At 37.5% G+C, this 25,819-nt stretch overlaps 1 protein-coding gene across 6 annotated transcripts in view; it reads right to left on the bottom strand.

Annotated features, from left to right (window-relative positions):
- Window positions 1-25,819, bottom strand: part of CDK5RAP2 (CDK5 regulatory subunit associated protein 2) — an 83,296-nt gene that overhangs the window by 48,731 nt on the left and 8,746 nt on the right. For 4 of the 6 annotated variants that reach the window (XM_055719672.1, XM_027809608.2, XM_055719671.1 and 1 more), the window contains 10 exons: window positions 24,547-24,670; window positions 21,989-22,140; window positions 19,760-19,922; window positions 18,278-18,331; window positions 17,731-17,850; window positions 17,022-17,114; window positions 15,093-15,311; window positions 9,302-9,472; window positions 8,371-8,544; window positions 1,843-1,940 (listed from right to left, as the gene is read on the bottom strand). In XM_055719672.1, the coding sequence (XP_055575647.1) occupies window positions 1,843-1,940; window positions 8,371-8,544; window positions 9,302-9,472; window positions 15,093-15,311; window positions 17,022-17,114; window positions 17,731-17,850; window positions 18,278-18,331; window positions 19,760-19,922; window positions 21,989-22,140; window positions 24,547-24,670 (1,368 nt within the window). Of the gene's footprint in view, window positions 1-1,842; window positions 1,941-8,370; window positions 8,545-9,301; window positions 9,473-15,092; window positions 15,312-17,021; window positions 17,115-17,730; window positions 17,851-18,277; window positions 18,332-19,759; window positions 19,923-21,988; window positions 22,141-22,258; window positions 22,327-22,908; window positions 22,950-24,546; window positions 24,671-25,819 lie in introns of those variants that run through there. The other 2 variants (XM_055719673.1, XM_055719674.1) reach the window with 2 other exon arrangements.

The following is a 25,819-nucleotide window of genomic DNA, read 5'->3' on the forward strand; positions in this document are numbered from 1 at the left end:
AACCAATTCTCCCTTGTTCAAGAGTATCTTTGAAGAGAGAGCTCTCTTAAATGCTCAGTAAAAAAATTAAGAATAAAAACAAACCAACACATTAGTAGAAGCTAAGTGAGCACATTTTTTCCTTCTCATGAGTTAAAGGTTTTATAAGAAAAAGCATTGATTCTCTGCTTGGAGAGACAAGAAATGTCTTGGTCCTGACATCCGGTAGCTTATTCTGAAAAATAAACATCCAGGTTGCTTAAAATATATAATGCCTAAAAGAAGATGTCAGCAAGGAAACAGATGTTTGCCTAAAATCCATGTCACTGCTGATGGCAATTACACAAATGAGGAAGCTGAATTTATCCACAGGGCTTGTTTCTCTGCTCCCCAGAACTTTGGGGGTTCAAACCTTCCTTGATGAGATTTACAGCACATCTCAGCCCACAAAATTATGAGGAGGGGAACTAAGACCACCTGCCTCCAACATCCAACTCTACTGTTAATTCACCGTGCATCCTCTTCAAATCACTGCGTAACATTCACTGCTGTCTGCATCCTGTAACTCCCTATCAAGAAAACAGAACTAACCATCCTGATCCTGCAGAAATTAATTGCAAAACTCCTATTACCCTACTGATTATAACTACAGTTACAATTTTCCTCATTTGAAAGATATTTTAAGAAAAACCAGTATCAGAGCTATGTTACTTTGTAGTCATTATTATGCAGAGCATTGACAATCACCTTACCCACAGAACGTGTTTCAATGTCAGGTCATACCCTCCATATGAAATATTTAAAAAAACTGGCTTCTTCATTTGGTGATAGTTCAACAGCAAAGTCACAAAAGACGTTGGCCTTTTCCCAGAGATAATCCCCATAATCTGACTTCTACCACTATTTCTAAACACCTCCTGAGCTGTGGCCAAGCACAAGATGGCATTACTACTAATGTGCTTAATTCAAATACCTGGGCTCACCTACCCTAGTGCTATTCACTTTACAGTTGCCAAACTATAGTGGTGTCTATAAACCAACTGCAAAATACAAACACACATTCCCACAAAGTTGGCAGTATAAGCCATTGCCTTCAGGCAGGAAGAGTCAGGAGCTAGCTCCCAAATGCTGTCAATACCTAATTAAGACATTTGTAATTATAACAGGAATTTTTTTATAAAACATTTAAATTTATTTTACCTACAGGCTAAGACTTTTCTTTAGTTTATCATAACATCTCCTTCTCAACTGCCAAGCAATAACAAGATACAAAGCAAGCCACTGATTTCTTTCTAAACTGTTGTGTTCTTTGATTTTAAAAGGTTAAAAAACATTTGCTCCTGCCATGCTCCTGAATGCTTTACACTGAAAACATACTATGCAAACATCAATTACTCTGTTTTGTTTAACCTTCCCCAAAATCTTATTGGCTTATGTAATCACCAGAATTCTCAGTGTCACTTTTAAGATAGCCATTATCTGTGGTTTTAGGACTAAACCACGGCAAATCATCCAACGCCCAAAAAGTTCACTATGGTTTGATTTTTCGTCTACATTCCAGCACAGGACACCTAACTCCTGAAAATCTAGCTGCTTACTTTGGTACCTAAAGGGAAGTCTGGCTCATCTGAGATTCCAATCCAAACAAAAATATTTTGAGAAACATTTAAGTAATTTAGATAATATAACCTCACTTATAAAAATATTTCTCCTTTAAGGAGACTACTACACCCAGTTCATGCCTTATGAACAACTGGCTGGTATAAAATAATCATCACTCAAGTTAAGCTGCACCATTTTTCACAACTTCTGATTCCTGCCCTTTGAGTTTAGATTATCTGCCAAAAGAGAAAAAATACTTACCTATCTGATTCTTTGAACGTCTTCACCAGCGTTGAATAAATACTTTGTTCTTTTTTTAAAGCAAGGATCAGCTTTTCATATTCAGCTTCTTTATTTTCCTAAATTAAAACAAGAACATAATAAGATTACAATGTAGTTTTTAAGTTTGCATGTCTACAGTTACATGTATAACTGTGTCCTGAAGACGATGTGAAAGAAACAGAAATCTAAATTTGCTGAACGGGACTGCCCACCTCCAAAGCCCGACATGGATCAGGAAACTATTCACCATACTTAGACCCAGCTATTATTAAAGGAGGCAAACATCGCTTCACTGTTTACCTGCTGTCAGTCACATACCTAACCCGTGGTTCCTCATTTTTATCACAGTCTGAAAAGCTTTCCCCCCAACCCAAGTATCCTCACTTCCAAAGTTTACAACTCAATAAGCCAGGAAAAACCTGGCAGGCAGCTGTGGCAGAGGACGGAGGGAGGGAAGGGAAAGTGGGCAAAACCCAAGCTCCAAGCGCACAGTTTAGAACATTGTCCTAATAGTCCTCTCTGTCTTCTGGACAAAACTACCTTTCTTTGGAGAAGGGGTTTCTGTAAATTCTGTTCCATTCTGAACAAAAAGGACCATATCAAGCCCACAAATAAAGGACGGCCATGGCAGATGCACACTCATCCAGTCAGCTTTCTGCACAATCAGCTGGGTCACTACAAGCTGCTGCTTTACTCATGCAAAGAAAATCGTTTGCTTGCAGTCTTGCTCACAGAGAGTATACTATTATTATCAGCATAAATCCAGGCTCTTATGCTACATTCTCAGTAAGGATCCACTAATTTCTCAAGACTTTTTTCACTCCAGAACAACCATACAGCCGCTTTTTCAGCAGGAGGCAAAAAATGCAGCTATTTAAAGGACTACTTGCTTGCCCTTATTACATAAAAATATCTAAGATATCAGCCATCTCTAGAAGAGAAAACAACTGGGATATCTATAGCAAATTTAGAAGTATTAATGTCAGGCACATATATTCTGCCTCTGTTTGAGAACAATAGTAAGCCTTGTTGCTTCTCTCAATTTTGTTTTTCGACTGAAAACTGAAAGGAAGAACAAAAATGCCACAGCTAAGGGGGAATGTCAGCTAAGGGAACTCTCATGAGATACTAAATCATTAGTGAACAGATCATTAACAAGGAAGAAATGTACACCCAGGAGTTTTAAGCAGCTGTTATTACTCCAATTGCAATTCCTAAGGAAGGGATAGCAACAAAAATTCAGCTACAGTAGAATCTCGTTAATTCCCACTAATGATAAAAAGACTCTGTTAATTTGAAAAATTCAGTATTCTGCAAAGTAAACAGTACAAAAGCAAGGACAAGTGTTGTTTACTTTTAATTATTTACACTCATACTTCACAGTATGCTAGCAAATATGTTAAATAATATTTTGCAAGTGTAATCAAGTTTTGATGAAATTACTCCCGTTAAGGTAATCTGCATGTTAGATCCTACTGCAGACAGAGTAGCTTCTACCACCTATCGTACAGATTTTTGAAGCAGTGACCTTGCCTTTGTACACGTGCATCATGTTGAGCTACCATCATTCCTAAAGGCACCTGTATTCCAACAAATGTTTCCAGGTTCTAGTGCAATTTATACATTAAATACTACTCTGTATGTGAAATGCAAAATACTGGGCTGCTTATCAAGTTTATTATCTAGATGAGCAGAGGAGAAACACACAGCAGTGGCTTCTGCTGACCGAGTATTGAGAAACACAAAGGCATCAGAGTCCATTAATAAAAAAATCTCACAAAAAAGCCCCAAGTAAGAAAGTCCATCTTACAGTCTGAATTAAGGAGTCTTATCAATGTGTTGGAATCTCAGCCTTTCAAGAAGAGTCACTAAACATAAAATACACAGATTGCAATTTAACTCGGAAAAAGTTTGATCACAATGACACTGATCAATGACGTAGAAAGCAACAGGAAGAAATAAATCTTTTGACTTAATTTAGTTGGTTAACAGTCTGCTAAAAGTTCTAGTGAACTCTTCCATATGTCTGATAAAGCCTTGCAATTATTACTGAAGACACTACAAAACTATACCCTAATTAAAAGCTCTTTTTGAAGCACTGGCAAAGTAACGTCACTCTGAAGAGTTTACAGTACACAAATTAGATAACAGTTGTCAACAATTGTTCAAGGTCTATGACTGCTGTATTAACAAAGCAATATTATACACAGAACCATGCTCTGGTTTCCTATGCTTCTTTTAGAATTCACATGTTAATTTAGTTCTACATTTGCATGAAAATCTCAGTAAGCTCATGAAATCCTCCCAGCTCTCTTTTTTTCCAGCATAACAGGAGACATGAGCTGTTTCTTAATTCCAAATGTCACAGACTATACACAAATTATTAAATTACAAATTCAACTAGCTGGGTAGAGGTTAGCAAAATCATGGAGGAGTGTTCTTGATTTTTCACAATCTTCCATGAATAATAAGGGCAAGAAGATACAGCATGAACTTTTTTTTTTTTTTTCAATATTACTGTCATTTCTAAATAAAGCGTAGGAGTGAATTATTCCAATCAACTCCCCAACGGTACACAAAACATAAGGCAGCTCTGTAACTTAAATAGACCGTAATGCTGTGGGAGTTAATGAAACATTAAACCTCTTGACACATGGTGTGAGGGAAAATGTGTTAGAGGAGATAGCTGCAAGACATCCAGGACCATATTGCAGTGAAAGATTTATATTCCCATGAAAGGAGGCAATCTAATACATTAAAGTCTATATTTAAGTCTGAAATACTATTGCTAAGCAGCAGTGGTGGAAAACATAACTTATTTTCATTAAAGGTTTCTCAGATTGTAAGCCATGAAAGTAAAAGGTTTATACCTCCACAATAAATAACTTATTGGCAACATCACAAGAATATCCAGTTGCCTCACTGAATACTCTCTTGCTTACAACCATCAGGATCATTTCAAAATCTCTGAAGGTTGGAGGATGAATGACTGAGAGAAGGCCATAACCTGCACTTCATCACTGGTTCATCCATCCATCCACCAGTTCCAGAATTAGGTAATTTCTTCTAAGACCGCAGTAAACTTTATGTATGGCCTACTGTAAATGAAACAATCACTAATAAGATTAAAATTGTTACAGGCCATTGAGTCATGTATCTAAAGACAAAAATTACTACAGGAAAAGACTTTGTTGGTGACTTTTAGAAGATGTCATCTCTACCGCAGAAAATGTCACGAAGCTGTTGGCTCCAAGGAACTTATGGCCTCCCTTGGCAATATGTGAGGCAAGACTACTGGACTATACACAGATCGCCAAATATCACTCCATCAGGTTGACTCCTTTACGATGAAATTTCTGCTAATATAGAAATGGTGAGACACACCAGCCACATCCATTCCCATCGCTAGGCCATGCTCAGTGTCACAGGTAAAGCATCGTGTTTAAAGTGTGTGAAGACATAGATATTGCCAAAAAGATTGTTGTTTTCAGCTATAAGCTAATCTCATCAAATCAGAAATTGAACTATCACCCTGTTTATGTGTCCACAACATCAACTTCAAGAGACTGAAAGCAACAACTACAATGCACTGATCACTATTTAATAGACAGGACATTTGTATTAAAAAAAAAAGTCAACTACATCCCGACAACTCAGCAACAATGTGCACACTGCATCCATTTCAGCAGCTAAGACATATCTGCAGCACTGCAACAATTACTCTAATTCCCATTCTCACAACACCCACCAACTGCAGTGCTCTGCCTACAGGAACTTCCATGCATCGACTATAATTTCTCAGCTGCAGCAAATTACATCACAACTGTATGCACACAGTATTCTTCAGTTCCCTGATTGCATAGTATTAACTCCCTAAATACAGGAGTAATTATAACCAGAGTCAAATAATGTGTGGATCATACAGGAATTAGGAAGTGACTTGTGTCTGCAGAAACACCAGATCTCCTTGCAGTGTATCAGCTAACCATTTCCTACTTCACCTCAAGTGGTATATAACCTCCCCCACCCAAAACCTGACACCACAGAGAGGCTACATAACAGCAAACCAAAGAATTTTTTTTTACATTGAGAGAAATTACTTCAGAATTAAAACTCCTGTCACTGTGTCCCCTTAGTGCAGCAGACACTGTGTGCAAGATTACACATCCAACACAACAGAACCCAGAAGCACAGCTCAAGGACTAAGCAATAGCCACTTTTCTCAATTTTGCTGTTTTTCTCAGTAATAAAACGAATCACAAAGGTCTAAAAATCTGTGTTAGAAATATACTTACCTAACAAATGCTCCCACAAAAAAAGCTTTGTCAGTACAGGAGTATGCGCAGTAAGCACAAAACCAACTAAAGTTTCCAAAAAATTACATTGACTCTGTTGCATTTCTAAATTCCTTGGCTGTAAAACGTATTTCATTCTAAAACTTCATAGATACCAGAGTAAGCAGTTGCATGACTACCCTGATTATCAGTGCCCTCACACTCTCTCTCTCTCTCTCTAGCCCATGACAGTGGCTCAAGAATCCAAACTCTAATTAGAAACTGTCATTTATCTTCCCTGGCCTGGCCAAGGCACCCAGCAGAGCTCTGGATGTTGGTTGCTTTAAAATTTATCGTTACATTAAAATAAAGTAAAGAGGTATGATGAAAGAGAGAAAGTTCTAAAGTTCTGCATCTCTCAGTTCAGTTTCTTCAACTTTAAAGATCAGCGAGGCTAGAAGAGTTTGGTTTCTGTTCTCTCTGGTGGGCAGGATCCAGCTGTGCGTTTGTTGAGAGTTGGTGCAGCACTGTAAAGTCATCAAAGAGTCCACGGCAGCCAATGAGAGCAGAGCTCTGGATAATCTCTGTTCAAAAACTTATGATTAATATGCCGAACTAGGCTCTTTCAGGAGCTATCTTACTCAGAGGTTGAGCTGAGAGGACAATGGGTTGTGATTAGGTATTGTTCACAATCACTAAGTGAACCAGCACTAGAGAATAGACTGTGATTAGAAGGTGGGTACTGGGTCATTACCATGCACGGCTTCGCCTGTCACTGTCCTCTCTCCTGGTTATACACCGGCATCAGAAGCGGGGCGTACAGCGACGAGTTAGTGTTTGATTTTCATTAGTTCTGTATCATTTTCCATCACTCTTGGGTCCCTTTGTGACAGAAGTTACATGTGTGCACTGCAGTTTGTTTTACAGAGGTAGAATTTCTACTCAACCTTTCACAGACTTTATTTTCTCTGCATGTATATTCATATGTACTTTGACATACTCGGCACTGGTACCCTGGGCAGTGATGCAGCTCCTTAACTTTGAGCTTGTCATATAACCTGTGACTCAACACATCCTTGCATCGACCTTGTTTAATAACAGTGCCCCTAACATATTAAGCATGTCCTCGCCAGTGTTTTCAGAATGTGACGCAAGACATAGCACTTATTTTTCCTTTGCCGTTGGCTCACTTTACTTTAAATTTCCTTGAGAAAACCTCACTAATGACTGATACATTATTAAAGAAACGAAATAGCTTTCTCCATCACTAGTATGTACTAATCTAACCCTTTTTACTTTGCCTGATGCTTTTGCAAACCTTAACAGACTAGGCTGAAAACAGCGCAAAAAAAAGACAAGAAATATTATCTTCAAAAGCAGCTTACTTGTTTAATAATCTGTACACAATAATAAAAAATGCACTGATAGTCAGCAAGTGATGCAAAAATTTCTTAACAATACCTGACTTTTTTTTGCTAGAATGGAAGTGGGTGGTAAAGGGGGAAGGAACTAAGACTTATCTTAAGACTTTGAATTTTGACTTCTGATTGCAGGTACTAACAAGTCTTTTCAATTTGTAGCATCAGGTAAGATAATGCGCACGTAGTGTCGTCCACCCTTTTTAATACATATGTACATACACACGCACATACAGTACCACTTCCTTTCTTCCTTGCTTTAAAGTAGTTTTCCTCTTGCCCTAGACATATCTTCACTCCTACCTATATTTTTTATCCTCACACTCTAGTTATCTCCTGTGGTCACTAGATCTATGCGATCTTTCCCCTTACCTATCAGAAGCACACAAACCCTCCTCTGCACCTCTCTTCAGAAGCACAGATACCTTCCACTCAGGGAAACGCATCTGCCCTAATTACCACAGAACTCTTACCTCTTTACAGCAGGCAAAACATTTTACACACTTTCTGAGAGTAAAGAGTTTAGCGACACCATATAAAAGTATCAGAGCACAATACTATAAACTCTTACGATGCCAGATCTATACCACTGCAATCATACAAATCATAGGACAGTATTATTAATAAATAGACTGTTATCTTTTAATGATACAGAACATTTTGACATGGTACTATTATGAAGGAAAAACAAGCCCTTGCTATGTGGGTGAATTATGACATGTATGAGTCCACACACTTTGAGCCAAAGCCAAAATTCTCTTCACTCTGAAGTGGAGGTATTTATCTGCAAATGATCAGAGTTATGAAAAACTCACCTCTAACTCCCTGACTATCTCGATGATTGACTGTTGAGACTGTGCAGCACATCTTTCCTTTACTAAGCCCTCATTTTTCAGTTCAAGTTCTTCATTGGCTCTTAGAAGGTTCTTGTACTTATTCAGGAGCTCCTGCAATTCTGCATCCTTTTCTTTAACTGTTCCATCCAGTTTCTAACAAAAGAAAATAATGAAACAGTTTTTAAAAAATTACTCTGGTTTTATATTGCAAAACAGACAAATAAAATGCAGGAGAATATCCAAGGATGATCCGGCACATGTTCTTTACATACCTCACAAAAGAAGAGCTCACTTTAACATAACAGAAGCAAAAAAAAGACGGAACAGAAGCTTTCCCAGCTATCCAGTCTTTTAACTATTAAAAAATAAGCCAAGGCATGCACCTTGGTCTCCAGGTATAGAGCAACCTCACCTAACAGTCTTTGGTTGAATACCATCAGTACTTTTCAGGGTTATACCTCCAGGTGTAAAAAAACTGAGCAGGGGTCTGTTAACATTCAGGCAGCTCCCTTCTCATATAAGTCATTTTGAATGGGGTCCAAAAAAAGAAGATAAAATATTTTAGTACCTATACCTATTCCTCAGCTTCTGGTTTCTGTACAATAAACTGAAAATCATAAGCACTTCAGAGCTTTTAAAGTATCTTACCACAACAGTGAAAATTCTACAGAAGTATTAGTAAACCTGTCGTCTCCCTCTGTCCACACACTTCATAAAACCCTAACAAGAAATCTTGAATGTCTCACACACTATAATTATATGTCTGTTCTGCAAACACAGTATTATAAAAAGTGAAGGATTATCATCAAAATCAACAGTAGTTCTAAACACAAATGAGATTTTGTAATAATACCTCATACAAAATCGAATTATAATTTTCCATTTTTCACTTCACCTGAAGTCTACTCACCTGAACCTGCAGATCCTTTTGATTGACATTGTCTGTTAGTCGTTTGATAACTAGTTCTTGGCTCTGAAACTTCTGATTGCTTTCACTCAAAAGAATATTATAATGATGTTCAACTGCTTTTTCTTTCTCGGTCATTTCACCATGTAATTTCTCTAGTTGATTTCTAAGGTCCTGGAAAAAAGACCAAACCTGAATATTTAGCAAGTCAACTTTAATAAAACTTTCAGACTAACAACCCACATTATTAGCTTAACTCTCCCTCGCTTTAAATTACTCGTATCACTGAATAGTCTGGAGAATGTATTTAAGCCAGTATCTTTCTCTTGGCATCAATGAACACAAAGAAAGAAAACTTTTAGATGAGGTGTCAGCATTGCCTTCTAAAAATCTAGGGTGTTACTGTTTAAATGCTTTTCATAGAGAACGACTGGACTCCAAGACAGTTGGAATATCATGCATGTAGACGCTGTCGCTGTCAGAATGAGCACTCACTTCTGAGTCAATTTACTCCCTTGCTAGAAATAGGAGAAAATTGGTTACGGGTGATTCAGTTTGTTATTTGCTCTTTTTCTCATCACACCATGAAAATTCTTGCACTAACGTTGTCTTATTAGTTACTTTTGCATCAAACAAAAGGTCAGAAATGTTAAAACATTTTCTTTTGACAAAAGCACAAACTTCAAATGGCCAATCAGGTCAGTCTCATGATTAGAAGTCATGAACAGAACTTGATCTTGATTCTGGCTCTGTTCGTTACTTCCTACAGCTCTAACATTAGTTGCATCACCTCCACATCTTAGTTCTCCATCAGAGAAACATATACTTCTTGTCCATTTTGCTTCTAAAACACAGGAACAATCTCTTTCAATAGCCTCATGCAGTAGCAAGTCCAAGGACTCCAAGATTTCTTATGACCAACATGGACTACTGCAACGTAAACCAGTATCTCCTAGTCTGCAGGTCACACACTTAATGCACACAACAATTACAGATTTTTCCTCTGCATTCCTACAGATCTTGTTCCACTTCATTAAATCCACCATTGGAAAATGTAGCTATCTATGGGGTTTCAAAGTCTGACCACCTGATATAGCCTTGGGTTCCCAGCAATAGCATCAAACGATTCCTATTCCTTACATCTTGCTACGAACTGGGACCATCACTAAATTGATGGAAATAGGTATGAAATTATTAACATGTAATTAATAGTCAGTTCCCAGTTACAGACTGGAAAAAAAGCAAGAACACAGGGCAGTAGAAAAATCCATGACGTGGCTTCTCTGTCCTTCCACCTTCTTTCCCACCACCACTTTTGTGTCACTTCAAACCTTTCTGCTGATTTGTCAGAAGTTTCAATACCACCAACCGAAGGAGGCATAGTCTGCATATACACTAGCCTCATTTTATAAGCTTTTACTCTGCAAAAAGATCCAGAGCATTTACTGCATGGATTGTGTGGAAAAAGAGAAGTAAAAAAGTGTAACAAAGGAACTGCCGTCTAAAATTAAACAATTAAAACTTACAGAAGACTTTATACTATCTAAACTTCTCCTCAGACCTAAAGAACCGGGTAACACAGCCTACATCTTAAAACAAATGTTTTCCATTTATTCCCAAAAAGGGCCATTTGTGAAGTATCATAAGCCCTTTAAATAGTTTTACACATATGGTAGTCACCTATAAACTTTACATTTACCTCCACTGGGATTTAAAATTCAATAGTTGTTTCTTATTCTAAGTACAAAGAAATAGTACTAGTGACACTTTAATTGCAATCTCTTTACAAACTGTTTTATGTCCTTTCCTTGACTTAATTACCTTGCTTCATGCAGGTTCACATCAAATCCTTAACATCATTTTACTGCTTCAGTGTTTTACTTCTGTTTATTTTGCACGTTAAATACAAATTGTCATTTACAATGCCTTTTGGTTTACTTGCTTAATTTTAGCTTCATTACCAGGATTCTGCTAAGAAATCCCTAATAGCTCCCCAAAACCCTCAAACGTTACTCAGTTTCAAAGAATGATTAAGTTTAGACCTTCAGTTCTGCAAACTAATAAAACACATTTTTTTCAGGACCAAAAGAACTACTTGCTTGACTAAGAACACTGAAGAACTGCAGAATCAGGTCCAAGTTTTGCCTATATACACAAGTTCTCAAATATGTTTATATTTATAGTTAATAATTAGGAAGAAATAGAAACTGCAGTGTAGCACAGCTCTTTCAGAAGGAGTGTAAGGTCTGATAACTGCAAAGTCTTTTGGCTTCGAGTTATGGAGCTCTTCAAGTGGGTCACTTTAAGCCCATTCATATACAACATGCAAAGTGGAAGCAAAGGATCACCTGCAGTGTTACGATTTTCACTGCATTGCAAAGTTCACTCCCCAGCTCTCTATTCTTATATTGGTTTTATATCATCACATCACTGAGAGGCTTTAAGTGAATACGTGACCTGCCAGATAGCTAGCAGTTTAGATAACTAAACCTCAAAAGAACATTTGTGACCTGTCCTATAACTTCAAGTGACCAATACTCTGTGGCTTCTCTTTATGAAAACCATAAACGGCTTTAAGAAGATTACAGGCACGCACAGATAGAAAAGATGCTGCCGCAATAACAGTGCTACACCCCCTGTTATCTAATCTCAGTTGTCTTGACTTGTCAGGTACAGAAACCATGCCTCAGCCTTTAAAGCAGCAAAAAATATGTTACAGCTGGGTTTATGGAAAGGGGTGGACTGACAAGGCATACAATTGTGAAAAAAGAAAAAAAGCCTGCAAGAGACTTGCAATTTGCAGATACCCTGCCTCTACTATTTCTGCCTGCAGGGTTCCCTAAATCCTTCCCAAAACAAGCTAGAGTTGAGACTGAAAATTATCTTCTTTGCATGAGCTAGAATTCTGTAAAACACAAAACTATCCATCACTATAGCAGCTTGCTTGAACTCATTGACCACTCAAATTGTCTGGGAGAAAATCTATTGGTTTCTATACATCGAGTTGCAAGGATAATATAGTACCCTACAGCTCTCAGAGCATAAACTTTGCAATTCCCTCTGCCAACCTTTTTTGCCAAGAGACTTTCCTATGATTAATGACAGCTGAACTAAGAAAAATGAATGTGAAACACTACAATATAGAAGACCAGAGCAGATGCCTCCCCCTCCCTGTCAGACAGGAAACAGGTAGGTGAATAATTAAGTTGTGAAGCTCCAAAACCTCCCTCTTAGGCTAAACTACAGGTAGAAAAACTAAATAATAAATTATGTGTAATGAGTTACTCTGCATTTCCCCAACCAACTGATCAAATATGAATACCTAGTAAATAGACTCTAATTGTCTGCATTAGGTCTGGAGAGAGAATGGATACTTGAAGTGTTTAATCATGTAAATTTGAACAAACTCTTCGATCAAGCAGCACTGAATCTGTTAATAGACACAGTACCATGGTGGACACAAGCAATGTTAAGGAAGAGTTGATGTTTATTCCTTGTCAGTTGTATGTAAGAATATACGCTTCCAGATTCTTGTTTCAAAGAGCTTAAAATGATGCTGAACTACTGCTTAACAGCAGCTTCTGGAAAGTACAGAACTGAAAGAGTTCTTGCTTTTAAAGCTGACTTAGTAAAACGCCAGGGCACCTGCCCACCCTAGAGGCAGGGACATTGTTCAAGAACATCTACACATATTGCCCCAGAAGACTCCTAATACTAGGAACAGTCTGCAACGTGGACAATCAGCTCACATGTAGCAGTCTTAATTAGTTTAACCTTCTTCCATGCCAGGACAGCAATGCCCAGATCACATCCAGATAAACTGGGTTTACAACAGGGCAGAAGTACTTTTCCTGGATCTCGAAGGTTTTTTAGAAAACTGATATATGCAAGAATTTGGATTATCCCAATTAGTTTATGAAAAGCATTTGAAAATTTCCCCGTAACCAAGTTAAGAGCTAAGACAGCAGTACATTACTGATGTTTAGGGCATTTTCTACAGTTTACACATATTCTTGCTGGTTTTATTCTAACAAAATAGACCCACTGATAAATAGGTATCTTGGAGCATAAATAGAAAAGAATTTTTAAGGTTGTCTCATAAAAAGTTTGTAACAGATCACTGAAGTGATTTTCTATTTGTCAAAGAGCAAAATATCACAGCATATTTTTTACTCCCACATATCTACTACTTAATGGGCAACATTTCACAGGCGATGTTGCTATATCCAAATGTACTAGCAACTCTGAAATTGAAGCAGCTGTTCTGCAAGGAGTAGGAAATAGGTTAGGGATATAATTTTTATAAGACTGCTCATCTTTTGGCAGGAATGCTTTTCCCCAAGGACCTAGTCATTTACATGAAAAACTTGGACATAATGGAGTCAAATAGGCTTCTGTAATACAAGTAACTTTGAATACCCTGGCAACTCCCTACTCAGTCCTATTTTTCTTGTCTTTCCTACACAGAATTATATTCTAGCTCCCCTGAAAGATGAAAAAACTTCTGAATAGAGAAGACAGTTCACTATGAAACACTTTAAATCAATAAAATACGTTCTTTGTGGCTGTTTTACTGACAGGAGCAATCTGTGTTTTCTCTCCTTAACCTCAACACCCTGAAGAAATTTCAAAGCACACCAAAGATAGAGACTTTGTGATGGCAGTCTAACCACAGTTGACAATCAACTAAAAATGCAAGTTAAATTGAGGGCAGAAGGGGAGAACTTATTTGTTTGTAGGTAAAGACAGCCCTCTCCTGGTTTTCAGCAATATTGCAGGAGCAGCATTGCCCATGTACACCTGCTTTATTAAGATCCTTATTTAATAATTGAACTAAAACATCCACTGAATAAAGACAAGCTCATTTAGTCTTTTATGTAATTTAATATAGCAGGAGGCTAATCTCTAATGAAAAAGGACCAGACCCTGCATGCAGGCAAGACTCTTGTTATGCAAATACTGCCCTAATGCAATGGTAAGACGACTTCAGAAAAATCCGTATGCCAAGACATACATACGTTGAGAATTATGTTTTATGGCAAACACTCAGCAGAAGGTGCATCTTTTTTTCAAAGGAAAAAAGAAAAAGAAGAAACCTAATCATTCACTTTGTTGCATGAGCTGTGTATGCTGGGAGCAGAAGTGCTTATCAAAACACCTACAGCAAGGTAAAAAACCCTAAACAGAGTATGAAGCAAGCAAAATGAATGAACAGATACAGCATATCATTTTTATGTTAAATTGTGATCAACTAATGCTGTGCTTTGGTAATTTTACAAGCAGAAAGTATTAAATTTACAGCCTTTACAGTGACCCTGCTATGACAGCTAAAAGCAAGCTGAAGTTTGGCTTAACGTTGCAACAACTGTCTACTTACTCCTGTTCCGCATTAGAACTTAGAAAAAAGTATAATTAATGCAATTTAAGATACTGTATAGACCTGTAACAAGACAAATACAGCAGAAATATAAAACGTACATTGTTGTGCATGTTTAGGTTCTCTCATCAGAAAAACTGAAACCAACAGTAACCATTACTTATAAAGGTTAATGATTCTTTCTAGGACCTAAGTAAGTATCAAAATTATATTTCTTCTCAAATATTTTTCTGTGCAGACCACGTGCCAGAATTTTCCTCAATTGTCTTGTCCACATCATTTTGAACACTGGCTTTAGGCAAATGTATTTACCTTTCCAAAAGTTATTTTAATTAAAAAACTAAATTTGTTAGAGAAGGACATGCTAGAAGTGCTAAACTATTGTTAAACTTAATGAAATAAAGAAGCGATAATAACATTAATGGTTTTGTCACTTCTGCTCTTCTGTAGTTGTGCTTCATCCAGCTCCTTCTCCATTTTCTCTCTTTCTAAATTCAAATCATTTAGCTCTTGATCGGTCCTTTTAATCCTCCTTTGTAGTTTACGATTCTCAGCATCCTTTGTAAGGTTTTCTGAACGCAGCTCTGCTAAGAGGGTCTCTTTTTCCATCAAGAGAGCTTGATAATCCGCAGCACCCTGAAACAAAGCAGCGTTCAAGTTCTATAAGCGTATTTTGTAGGGACTGGAAGTCTTTATTGCTGTTGCATCCAAACCCAGTCCCCCGCACTTCTTTCCAGTACTTCAAAATGTGCAAAATTACAGTGAAGTCACAAGTTACTTGCAACAGGGAGAACATTAGCTGAGAATTTTCAGTGTAATGTAACACAACTTTCAATGACATCCAGTGCAGGGTAACAGTCTTAGATGCCCAAGAATTAGACAAAAAGTTAGACTGCAAAGGAGTCCATAGTGCAAATGAGATCATAGTAGTATTATTATTGGTTCCCAAAGCTCTTACTATATTCTACTTTTGGGTCAGTCTGAATCCAGAGTAGGTCAAGTAGTTACCAAGTCACAGGCATATTTTTTATATGAAATACCAAGTCTGATTTGTGTTCTTCCCCATCACATACTGTTACAACTGGCCTTCAAGTTCACAACAGATGAAAGGAGTAGTGGGCTATGCAGCATGATCTACTCACACAGAACTGCCTTCAACTCAAGTTTGTAGCTAAGTAGCAGAGTAATGAGGAGAAGGGCTTGCTCTGTCACCCACCATGCAATATGGATTCTGTGGACAGGAGGGATTAGTTGCACACTTTTTAAACCTTGACCTTTTCAAAAATAATCAAGCTTTTATTAAAATGAAAGGGTTACAATTAGAGTAATATTTAAAAGCAGGACTTTCACAGTATGAAAAAGCAAACATAAGCCACAGATTCACACACAGGCCAAAATGACCTAAAGAAGAAATAGGATATACTTTTCTCAATAGAGCACACTTAAAATTTAGGCTTAAGTGAAATAAATGGCTTTTGAAGAAATGGAGGTGCTCTGTGAGAACTAAACATTACTACTCTATTAGACTCCATAACCAAAAACCAGTAGAGTTTGTTACAGAAGTTTCAGCTGCATGTACGTCGGAGGCAAGTGTATCAACCTCTTCCATTCCTGCTGAGCTAAGAGACCAAGTGGATGAACAAGCATCATAATGGAAGATTCATCACTGCCTCTGATCAGTATTAGTTTTACCAGACTTAGTTTTAGATGAGTTTGAAATAGTGACAAGACATCATCTATTTTAGTATCAAATTCTTACTTTCTCCCATTTTACATTTTAAGACCTTTATAATGCATGTTACCATCATAAAGTCCTCTCTCCTCCACACACGAAGGCATGACTAAATCACATTTTCACAATCAACATTCCACTATTTTATAAATAGTGGTTTCACTTTCATTTATTACACAAATAAATCCAAACAAATGTCTCATATCCAGCTCAACTCTGCTAACATCAAGCCTGTGCTGCTACCATACTTTTGGAAGAAAAACCAAAACATTCTTAGGTCAAAGAAAGGTAGATATCATCGTAGCTCCACAACTATTTGTGTCTTTATTTTTAACTCACTTTACTTTTACACATTTCTCCCTTAATAATCCTCCATTGTTATAGAAGAAAAACCTCAAGAAACAAGAAAAAAAATGTCAGATTACTTAAAGCTATCATTTAAATAATTTCATTTAGGAATTTTGTTGAAGTAAGAAAAATTAAACATTTTCAACAATATTTTCAACTGCTTTCCATTCCTCTACTTAGAAAGACATAAAGCACTACCACTATGTGGAATTATGGGGAAGGGGGAGCACAGATAGGGGAAGCCACACTAATTGCTCACTTCTTACCTTGAATTTTTGGATGTGTGCTTTGTGAGTTGCCTCTCTTGCCTTAGCCAATGAAGCTCTTAGATCTTCAATTTCAGAACCAAGCTCCTCATTCTTTAAGTAAAGTAAAATGAATACTATGTAGAAAGAGTTATTTCCAAGGGATGGTGATTCAATAATAACTACCCCATCTCATCATCCAACTACACAAAACAAGTACTTTAAAGAAAACACCAAATATATCATAATAGAATTTCTATCAAGAAATTCTTATTCTCATACAACACTCACTAGACTGCCTGTCACTCAAGTTAAATATTTCACATTCTTCCACAAAATCTGGGTTTGAGCTGACATTGACCTCTTCTATTTTTGGTGTCTTACAACAGCTCCACTTACTCAACAACATACAACACTTCTCATACCTTTTAAAGTGGTGCTCAGAACTGACAAAAAAAAAAAACCATCAGTGTGCAACTGAAAACATTTTCCCCTCAAAGTTCTTAAGGGAGAAAGTATCAGTTAAAGTACCTTGTTCCTCTCTCCTCCAGTTCAAAACCCCCAACTCTAGATAAACAGAACTGCTTACAGATATGACAGCAGTGATGAAGGACCCACCAGAAGCCTCCTAATGGTTACAGTGACATCAGTCAACCCCTGCCACATACACAACACACACATTCCCCTCCCAATAACAGTTAACAAACAAGCAAGATCATAATCATCATACCTCTTTTTCCTTTGCTTTTAATGCAACAGTTAGCCCTTGAATAGTTTTATCCCTTTTCAAACCATTCTTCTTTTCAGCAGCAAGCTCATTTTCTCGCTCTTGTAGCTCTTCTTGAAGTGACTAAATTAGATTATGCGAAAGTTGCATTAACTTCCCACTAAGAGATACTGTAACTGCACATTCATAAGCACAATCTCTCAGAGTTCTTGCGTCTTATTACTTAGATTACTAACATAAAATATAGACCCAAAATGCAAGTCATCATCTTAAAGATGTGTCTGGAATATAGTATAAGAAGCATAATCTCATGGGCTAGCCATGAGCACCAGCTTCAATATAGGATGAGTGTGCCTTTACGAGCCTTACTGAAAATTGCTTCAAAAACAAAGCGAGGCTTCCTGTTATCTAACATAAGAGAGTATTTACCAGAGGACTTGCCTTGCTACTTTTGGAGTCAAGGCCTCTCTGTATCTACGAATGCGTAACAGAAGGGTTCCCTACATGTACTGTAAGCAGTCAAGGAAACGGAAACAAAACTAGAACTCACCTGAATATTTTTTTCAAAGGAATTTCTCTCATTATTAAGCTCCATTCTAATAGCCTATAAAAACAAAACAGCTGTTACGTTCAAGTAAATTCATTCTAAACACAAATGTAACTCATTAAACATTAAAGTGAAGCAAAATAAGCTTAAAAACCTTGCAGGAGACGGGGAAAGAAACAACTTAGCATATGCCTTTTGGCAGGAATATATTGAATCAGTTACTTCCTGGAACTCTGCAAATCTATCCAGGCACAGTATGAGCCTGTCCAAATTAAGAAGGGGAAGGAAAAAAAAAAAAAAAAAAAAAAAAAAGAAAAATGAACAAACAAAAAAGCTATCCCATACAACACGTTTTTCCATGAGACAGGACAACTGTACTTGCTGAGTTAATAAAAATGCATTTTTATACGACATTTATCTATGTCAGAAAGATGCTTTAATTAGCACTTTGTCTTGGGGAGGTTACAGATTTTTTTTTTTTAATCAGTAATCATATATAGAAACAGACTTGTGCAAAGTTATTCATCAGATATTTTTTTCTCCAATACTGCATCTTGCAACGATCCTACAGTCTGTCCTGTCCACCTCCTATGAAATGAATAAAGATGACCCTGTTTTAACCTTAACACACAAGTACTATTGTGAAACCAGGGTGATTTTTCCTGACACATACAGATTCAATTGCAAGACCATGCAGAACTGAAAACTTTTAATTCCACTCAGTCCAATCACAGAAGGTTCTCTTGTCTATTCTTGACAAAAACAAAAGAAATGTGTAGGTACTTGAACAATATTCAGTTCCAAAACAAAAAGGGAAGAAAATTTCTCAGAAGTATGCCAGCTTCTATAATTACTCTCTTAGTTCTGCCAGCTTTAATTTAGGGGGGAAGACAAGCCTTAAGACCTGTTTCTATATTTCAACTTTCAGGTATCCGTCTTCCTATTTAAGAACCAAGTGACATAAAAGACTCACCCTTAGCACCTTTTGTAAAGCCAAAGGGTATACTTGCACTTTACTTCATGCGGTATTTTTTTATGTCTACCTTCCTTACTCTAGCTTTTTCTCCAGACTTTAACAGTAAAAATACTTCCCAAAAACAAACTCTCAAGTCTCATTCTTAACTTCTACAGAAGTTATGTCAACTATCGAGGGATCTGTTAACACCTAGCATTTCTTATAGAGATTATGCAATTGCTGTACTGAAGTATATGTATATATGTAATACAGGCATAAAGTCAAGGAGAAACACAACCTCTCATTGAATGAATGGTAAGCATGGATAATAAGGATGAATATTGACCACCAAGCCACAATAAAACCAATGAATGTTAAGAAATGGAGGAGAGAGGGAGAGAAGGAATAAATGTGGAGAAAAATATTTTTAAAACATTGGCTTGTCACTCACATAACTGTCATGCACAAAACCTTTACAATCCTACGCCACATGAGATTTATACATACAACTGTTCAGTCAGTTTCCTCACCTCTATCTCACTATCTTTTTCATGCCTCAAAGCAATGGTAAGTTCTCTGATTTTTTCTGCTGATAAGTTCCCATCATAAGATCCACTCTGAGACTTTTCCTCTTCAAGGTGTTGGATTATAGCTTCTTTACTTTTCAATGACAGATTCAGTTGCTCTATAAGTCTAAAATTATAAGATTTTTAATATTAATCTTGCATCATCTACCACCAGTTCTCCAGTCATTGTAGTAAATGTTGCAGACAACTTTCCTAGGTGAAGACTCCAGGCAATAACTGTAAAATTTAGGGGAACACTTTCACAACCACTTCTCCCTCCAGAGAAACCAGAAAAGGTGTTGTATCTTTAAAGCAAACAACAAACAGCATTGAGCTATCTGCAAAGTGCTCATTCTTATTTTCCTCCAGTACCATTTCAAATGTCAGCACTTAAACCTCAATATTTTGTCCTTCACAGCACACACAAAAAGCTTATCAATCTATTCCACTTCTTAGCACGTATAACACTATAGCGTGCCATCACTAAGTGTCCCTCAAGTACCTAGTTTCATTTATATTTGTACCTCAGCTGGTTCCCATTTCACACAAGCAAAAAGTTGGGTCAGCACTTGGTCAATACACATCTTGACACTTTCAGTATTCCAACTGATAAAAAAAAAAACAGCGCTTGAGTTTTCTGACATACGTAAGTGTTATATATGAAGAATTTCTGGCATAAGATGCCAGCTGTGATTCTCTTAGTATTTTGTAGCCTAGATGGCAAAAGTATTTTTTAATACACTATAAATTCCAGATGTGCTACTCCCAGACAAGTTTAAAACATTGCACATTATTTGACTTCTTAAAGTAAATCAAATATTACTTTCTTCTTCCATTAGCACTATGTTTTTCTGGTCCTGTGAACACTTACACTGATCTACCAGCATGTAATTATAGAAGATCCTGCTAACACTGGATCCCAAGAGGAAGGGCAAAGAAGCAGGGAGGGGGGAAGACATTCTTCATCACACTCCACACAGCTTTCCCTTCAGTGGTCCAATCCTGACAATTTGTTTCAGCACTTTAGGAACTCTTTTCACACAAGCTATAGAGGTGACGGCTAAAGTACCTCTGAAAGAAACTGGTTTTATAACTCCTTCCCAGCTCAAGTCACTCAGGAGAGCAACTGTGTTCTAACTAACAGATGACTAACAGAAAGAGGAAGGCAGGAAAGAGAAACGGGAAAGGGGAAAGGAGAGAGAGAACACGAGAGCCAGGTTATAATTACTACCATGGCACATAAAGTGCTGTAGCAAAACTTATTAACACAGTTTCCTAATTTTATGCCACTGTAGATTTCAGATTTGCAGTTTTCAATCTGTATGCTTTTACAAAAACTGTCTGGAAAACACTGTAAACCTTGCTTTGGTCCTACCATAACACAAAACCCATGAGATGAAAGCCTCCAGCCAACAGAACTTTCTGTTACCAGGCTGGCAATTATGCAGTTACAGTGTAGCTGCCTGCAGGGTTCAGTCACAGATGGACAGGAAAGGATAATCCGAAGCATAAGGAATCATAACAATCTTTTGATCTCCTCTCCAGACTCACATCCCCAAACTAACTATGCTTTACTAGAAGGCTTGCCAGGCGTGTATTTTACCCTACATATCAGGGAAAAAAAAAGCGCGCCCCAAAGTATTAAGATTTGAGTTTATACATTTTCCCCACCTAGTTACTGAACAACCCACACACCTTTCCCATTACCTGCCAAAAAAAGCAAAGCCAGTGCTTTGCAAAGCACAATCAAAACCATGAAGTCAAAACACAGTTTCTCTTCCCATTAGATTTACCAACCTCAAGAGATACGTCACTGGGACTGAAGAGCACGTAGATGCCATGAAAGCAGTAAGTGAACACAGATGGCAGAGACCAGCTCTATTCAGCAATGGTTCGAGACAGCAGCAAGCAGGGGGTAAAACAGCAAAGTTACAGATGCTGTAAAGTAGGATGTGCTCATGTCACATGCATACTTTTCAGACAACTTTTAAAGATGATTTTGCTATCATGGAGCACATAAATTGGTTGCTGTGTTGCTATTCATTTAAGAGCTGAATAGGTAAGACGGCCAGTAATGCTCTCATGTACCTGAGGGTAGGATCAAACTGTTAAGACCTCTATCCATTCCAGCTCTTCACACTTCAACAATAAAGAATTCCAGTAGTTCGAAACATCACTGCCAAGAGTTCTGACCTGTCTTTCTCAGCTTCTGTAATCATATCCACATCCTTTCCAGGGCCATTCATAATTGAAGAAAGTTTCTGCTCAGCAGCTATTCTCAGAGCTTTCTCCTTCTCTGTCATTGCAGTGGCTTTTTCCACTTCATCTTGGACAGCTTTAAGATTCTGCAATTAAAACACACAATCCTGATGCCTATAAGAACAAAATACTCACAACATTTTTCATGTATTGAAGTTTCTTCTAACAAACATATGTTGGTATGCTTAATTTAGCAACTTTTACCAAGTAGTTCAAGCGCTTTGCAGATGCTTCCAAACTCTGTGTCCGCATTTTCAAGATTAATCCATTTTCTGTGGTGCATAAAGGAGGACAGTTTCAAAGAAATAAAACAAATACCCTAAGCAACAGCAGAACTGGAAATGAAAGTGCCCCCATGCTATGGCTTTAGCCTTAGCTATGATAATTTGGCTTTGTCCCACTGTCTTAAATTGACTAGGTTAAAAGGCTTTTTTATTCAGAGATGAAATTAATATTCACAGGCTTGTTGTAACTGGAACTCTTCCCAACATAATTTATAATATTTTGCAAGAATTGATGAAGTATGAACCAGATATTTTTCCCTTGAACAGCAACAGAAACAGAGACAATGCCCAGCAATTACAGGCAACTTCCTCTATGAGACTCAACTCATGAAGATGGGGAACACCAAGATAAAAAAGCTACATCTGTCATACACTATATCAGATTTGTTTCAGATCTTTATTTTTATGTTGTAAGCCTCCCTGCTGTGCTCACTGAATTTTTATTTCTACAAAATAAAAGCATGCTTGCAGTATAACAATTAATTCCCCTCTCTCCTCCCAGTCTATACTAAAAAACACATCTCTTTGGGGGAGGGTGAGGAAAAGGTCCTTCTCCACTCAACTCCTGACCTGAAGAGCAGTTCTGCCAGCATTCATCTTTCATTCAAAAACTGTGAAGGAAATTAATCGTTGTTAACATTACCTGGATCTATACAATTATAACAGTGCTATGTAAACGAGTGACTACTACTACTCTGCAGTGTTTACATTCATCAGAATAATAAAATTAGCAGAGGCCAACACTGTCTTCAGGCTACAGAAAATGCTGTATCACCAGTAGATTAGAATATTTACCCTTCTGCCTGTGAGATCTGGGAAACACCAGTCTGACTGGCTGTTTTGGTACAGAGCAAGTGATTTCAGAACTTCCCTACCAATCCAATAGCACGAAGAACACTTTGAGAAATTCAGTTCCACTAAACTGAAAAAAGGTCATGGAGATTACCCCCCTCCTCCCCCCTGAAGGAGCTCACTGCTTTGTGAATACTGCTAAATCATCCTGATAGAAAATACCATGGGGAGATTGCTACCAATACTTTCCATGACCAATTCACTCTTTAGGGATGGGAAAGCAAATATTGGAATATACACACCTGTGCTGTTTCTATTTACTTACAGGAAGAGCACCAGATGTTTATCCCCCTCACACACACAGCTACAAAATCCCACACCTCCAGGTAAGTGTATGCAGTCAATGATGCTAAACAATCATCAGCTTATGTATCTCTAGAATCTGACACAAGCATTTCCAGCACAGACCATTCAATATCAAATTTGTTCTTTACAAGAAACTGAATTTCTTGCTTCTGAGGAAGCATGTTATTCATACAAAGAAATTTATGTTTTTGCCTTTACACTACAAAATGAGGAGAACGTGAAACAATTCCCCTGTAAAGGTATCAGCAATGGCTCAACAATAAATACAGGAATAAACTGTCTCAACCACAAACAGCAAGGCATTAAAAAAAAAAAGATTGTTAAGAATAACCCTGTGGAACAGAAGAACGTTACATAAAAAGGTGATATAGTGACAGCAGAAGCCAACAATACTTGGCAGATAAAGGTCAGTCTAACCACAGAGCATAAGGCATGCAGGCAGAAGGGAGGGAAGTGCCCACTGGTTCACCTGCCCAGAAGGAGGTGACCTCTCTCAGCCTGTAATGAACACACTCGAGTGGAGACACAGAAAGCCACAGAATCTCAGATTTATACCACAATACTGAGGTCCCATATAAAGATGGAAATGACAGAAGCACTCACAGAGTGGTTTCAGCTACTTATGAAGCTGAGACCTTATCAGTAAAAGCATTCAAAATCCAGCCCCTCTTCCTCTAAACAAACACTGCAGTTCCGAAAATGTAGCCTCCTCACACTGGAATTCAGGAATCAAAGGTTTGTTCTGAATGTACCTAAACAGCACCAACAGGTACAAATTTCCTGAAGAACTGCTACCCTCATATTTGACACTTCAAAAGCAGCTAAAAACACCTTCCTTTCCATTGGTTTTTGGGGGGTTGTGTTTTGGGATTTTTTTCTGGTTTTGTACTGGCTACTTTTCAGGAAAGGTTAAACAAGTTTGAAAATTGTTTTCTACAATTTTCACATGTAAGCATCAGGTAGATACAGGTAGACCACAGTATCAAATCTCAGACAACAGTACAAAGACAGTACTGATTTCTAACTATTCCTTCAGTTTCAGCCACTCACCTCTTCCAGAAAGTTAATTCTGCTAGTCAGGATTTCTTCCATTTCTTGCATCTTCTTTTGTGCCTCTTCTTTTACCCTCTGTATTTCAGCATCACCACCCTGGGCCAGGCTTTCAACTGCCTTACTGAAAGACCATAATACAGACAGAAATCCCATTGCATATCAAAGTGCAAAAACTAAAAGTGCTAGTAGCTGACAGATTAAGTACAAACAAGTGTCTTCCACATTATCTGTACCTGCTTGTCACTTTAAGGTTAAATAAGAACATCTACACACTATATAGCAATTGCAGTGGTATAGTCTGAGAGTTCCACAAAGCCTTGTCACAGCGGATAAGCAAGCACATCATACGTATGATGAAAAAGTGTAATATAGCCTTCATATTTTTAAAGCTTCCAAATATAGTATCAAGCCTTTGGTAGAGTTGTATTTTCTAAAGAAAGCAACAGTGGAGAACAAAATGAAGATACGCAACTGCTGAGATCTCTCCCATTGCCTTTTCAGTAATTGTCAATACCTTGTAAGAAAAGAACAGCTAGCATTTCCTTACTAAACAAAGGATGACCATTGTTTATGATTTCCCCCCAGATTTTGCTTTGTATTATGAACTTGCACAAGGGTCCATTCAAAGTCCAGCAATACTCTATGATGGCTACCTGGAGAGACCAAACAAAAATTAATCTGGTTCTCAGAATCTACCTGAACCTAGGCCTCTGAATTACTGAGAGAAGGCTAACTGGTAACAATTCAGTGCCATGTGTGTATGCCACACAAAATGCCATTGAAACTGAGGCCATGTAGCAGTCAGTAACTGTCATTCATTGCCAGCCTGGGTTAGTTCTGAACCAGACACCTAAAAGGAAGCAGTTTAACAGGCTACTGCCAGCCCTACAGTCATTCCATTCCCTCCGCAAAGCATACTCCATCTTGCCCATACCATAAAACAATGTAGCACTATGTAATTTCAAAATAAGTAACAGTGATTTAGAAAAGAGGTTCTAACAGGAAAGCAGAAATTTAAAGTATATTCATTTTTATATCATGAAAAACACAAGATTCAGTCTAGGTTAGTTCTGAACTGCTTCTTCAGCCCTACCAAGAAATGTTTTGTGCCACATCATCTCAATCCAGTGCTGTAAAAAAAAAAGTCCACCTCTTCACCTCTTGAGACAATTAAGCTCTTAACTAAACTTCTACAATAGGAATGCTAAACCATTCCCAATTACAGTAATTTATTTACCTGAAAAATACAGAAGATTGAAGGATAACATCA

This window comes from Falco cherrug, chromosome 9 (genome assembly GCF_023634085.1).
Source record: "Falco cherrug isolate bFalChe1 chromosome 9, bFalChe1.pri, whole genome shotgun sequence".
Taxonomy (NCBI): domain Eukaryota; kingdom Metazoa; phylum Chordata; class Aves; order Falconiformes; family Falconidae; genus Falco; species Falco cherrug.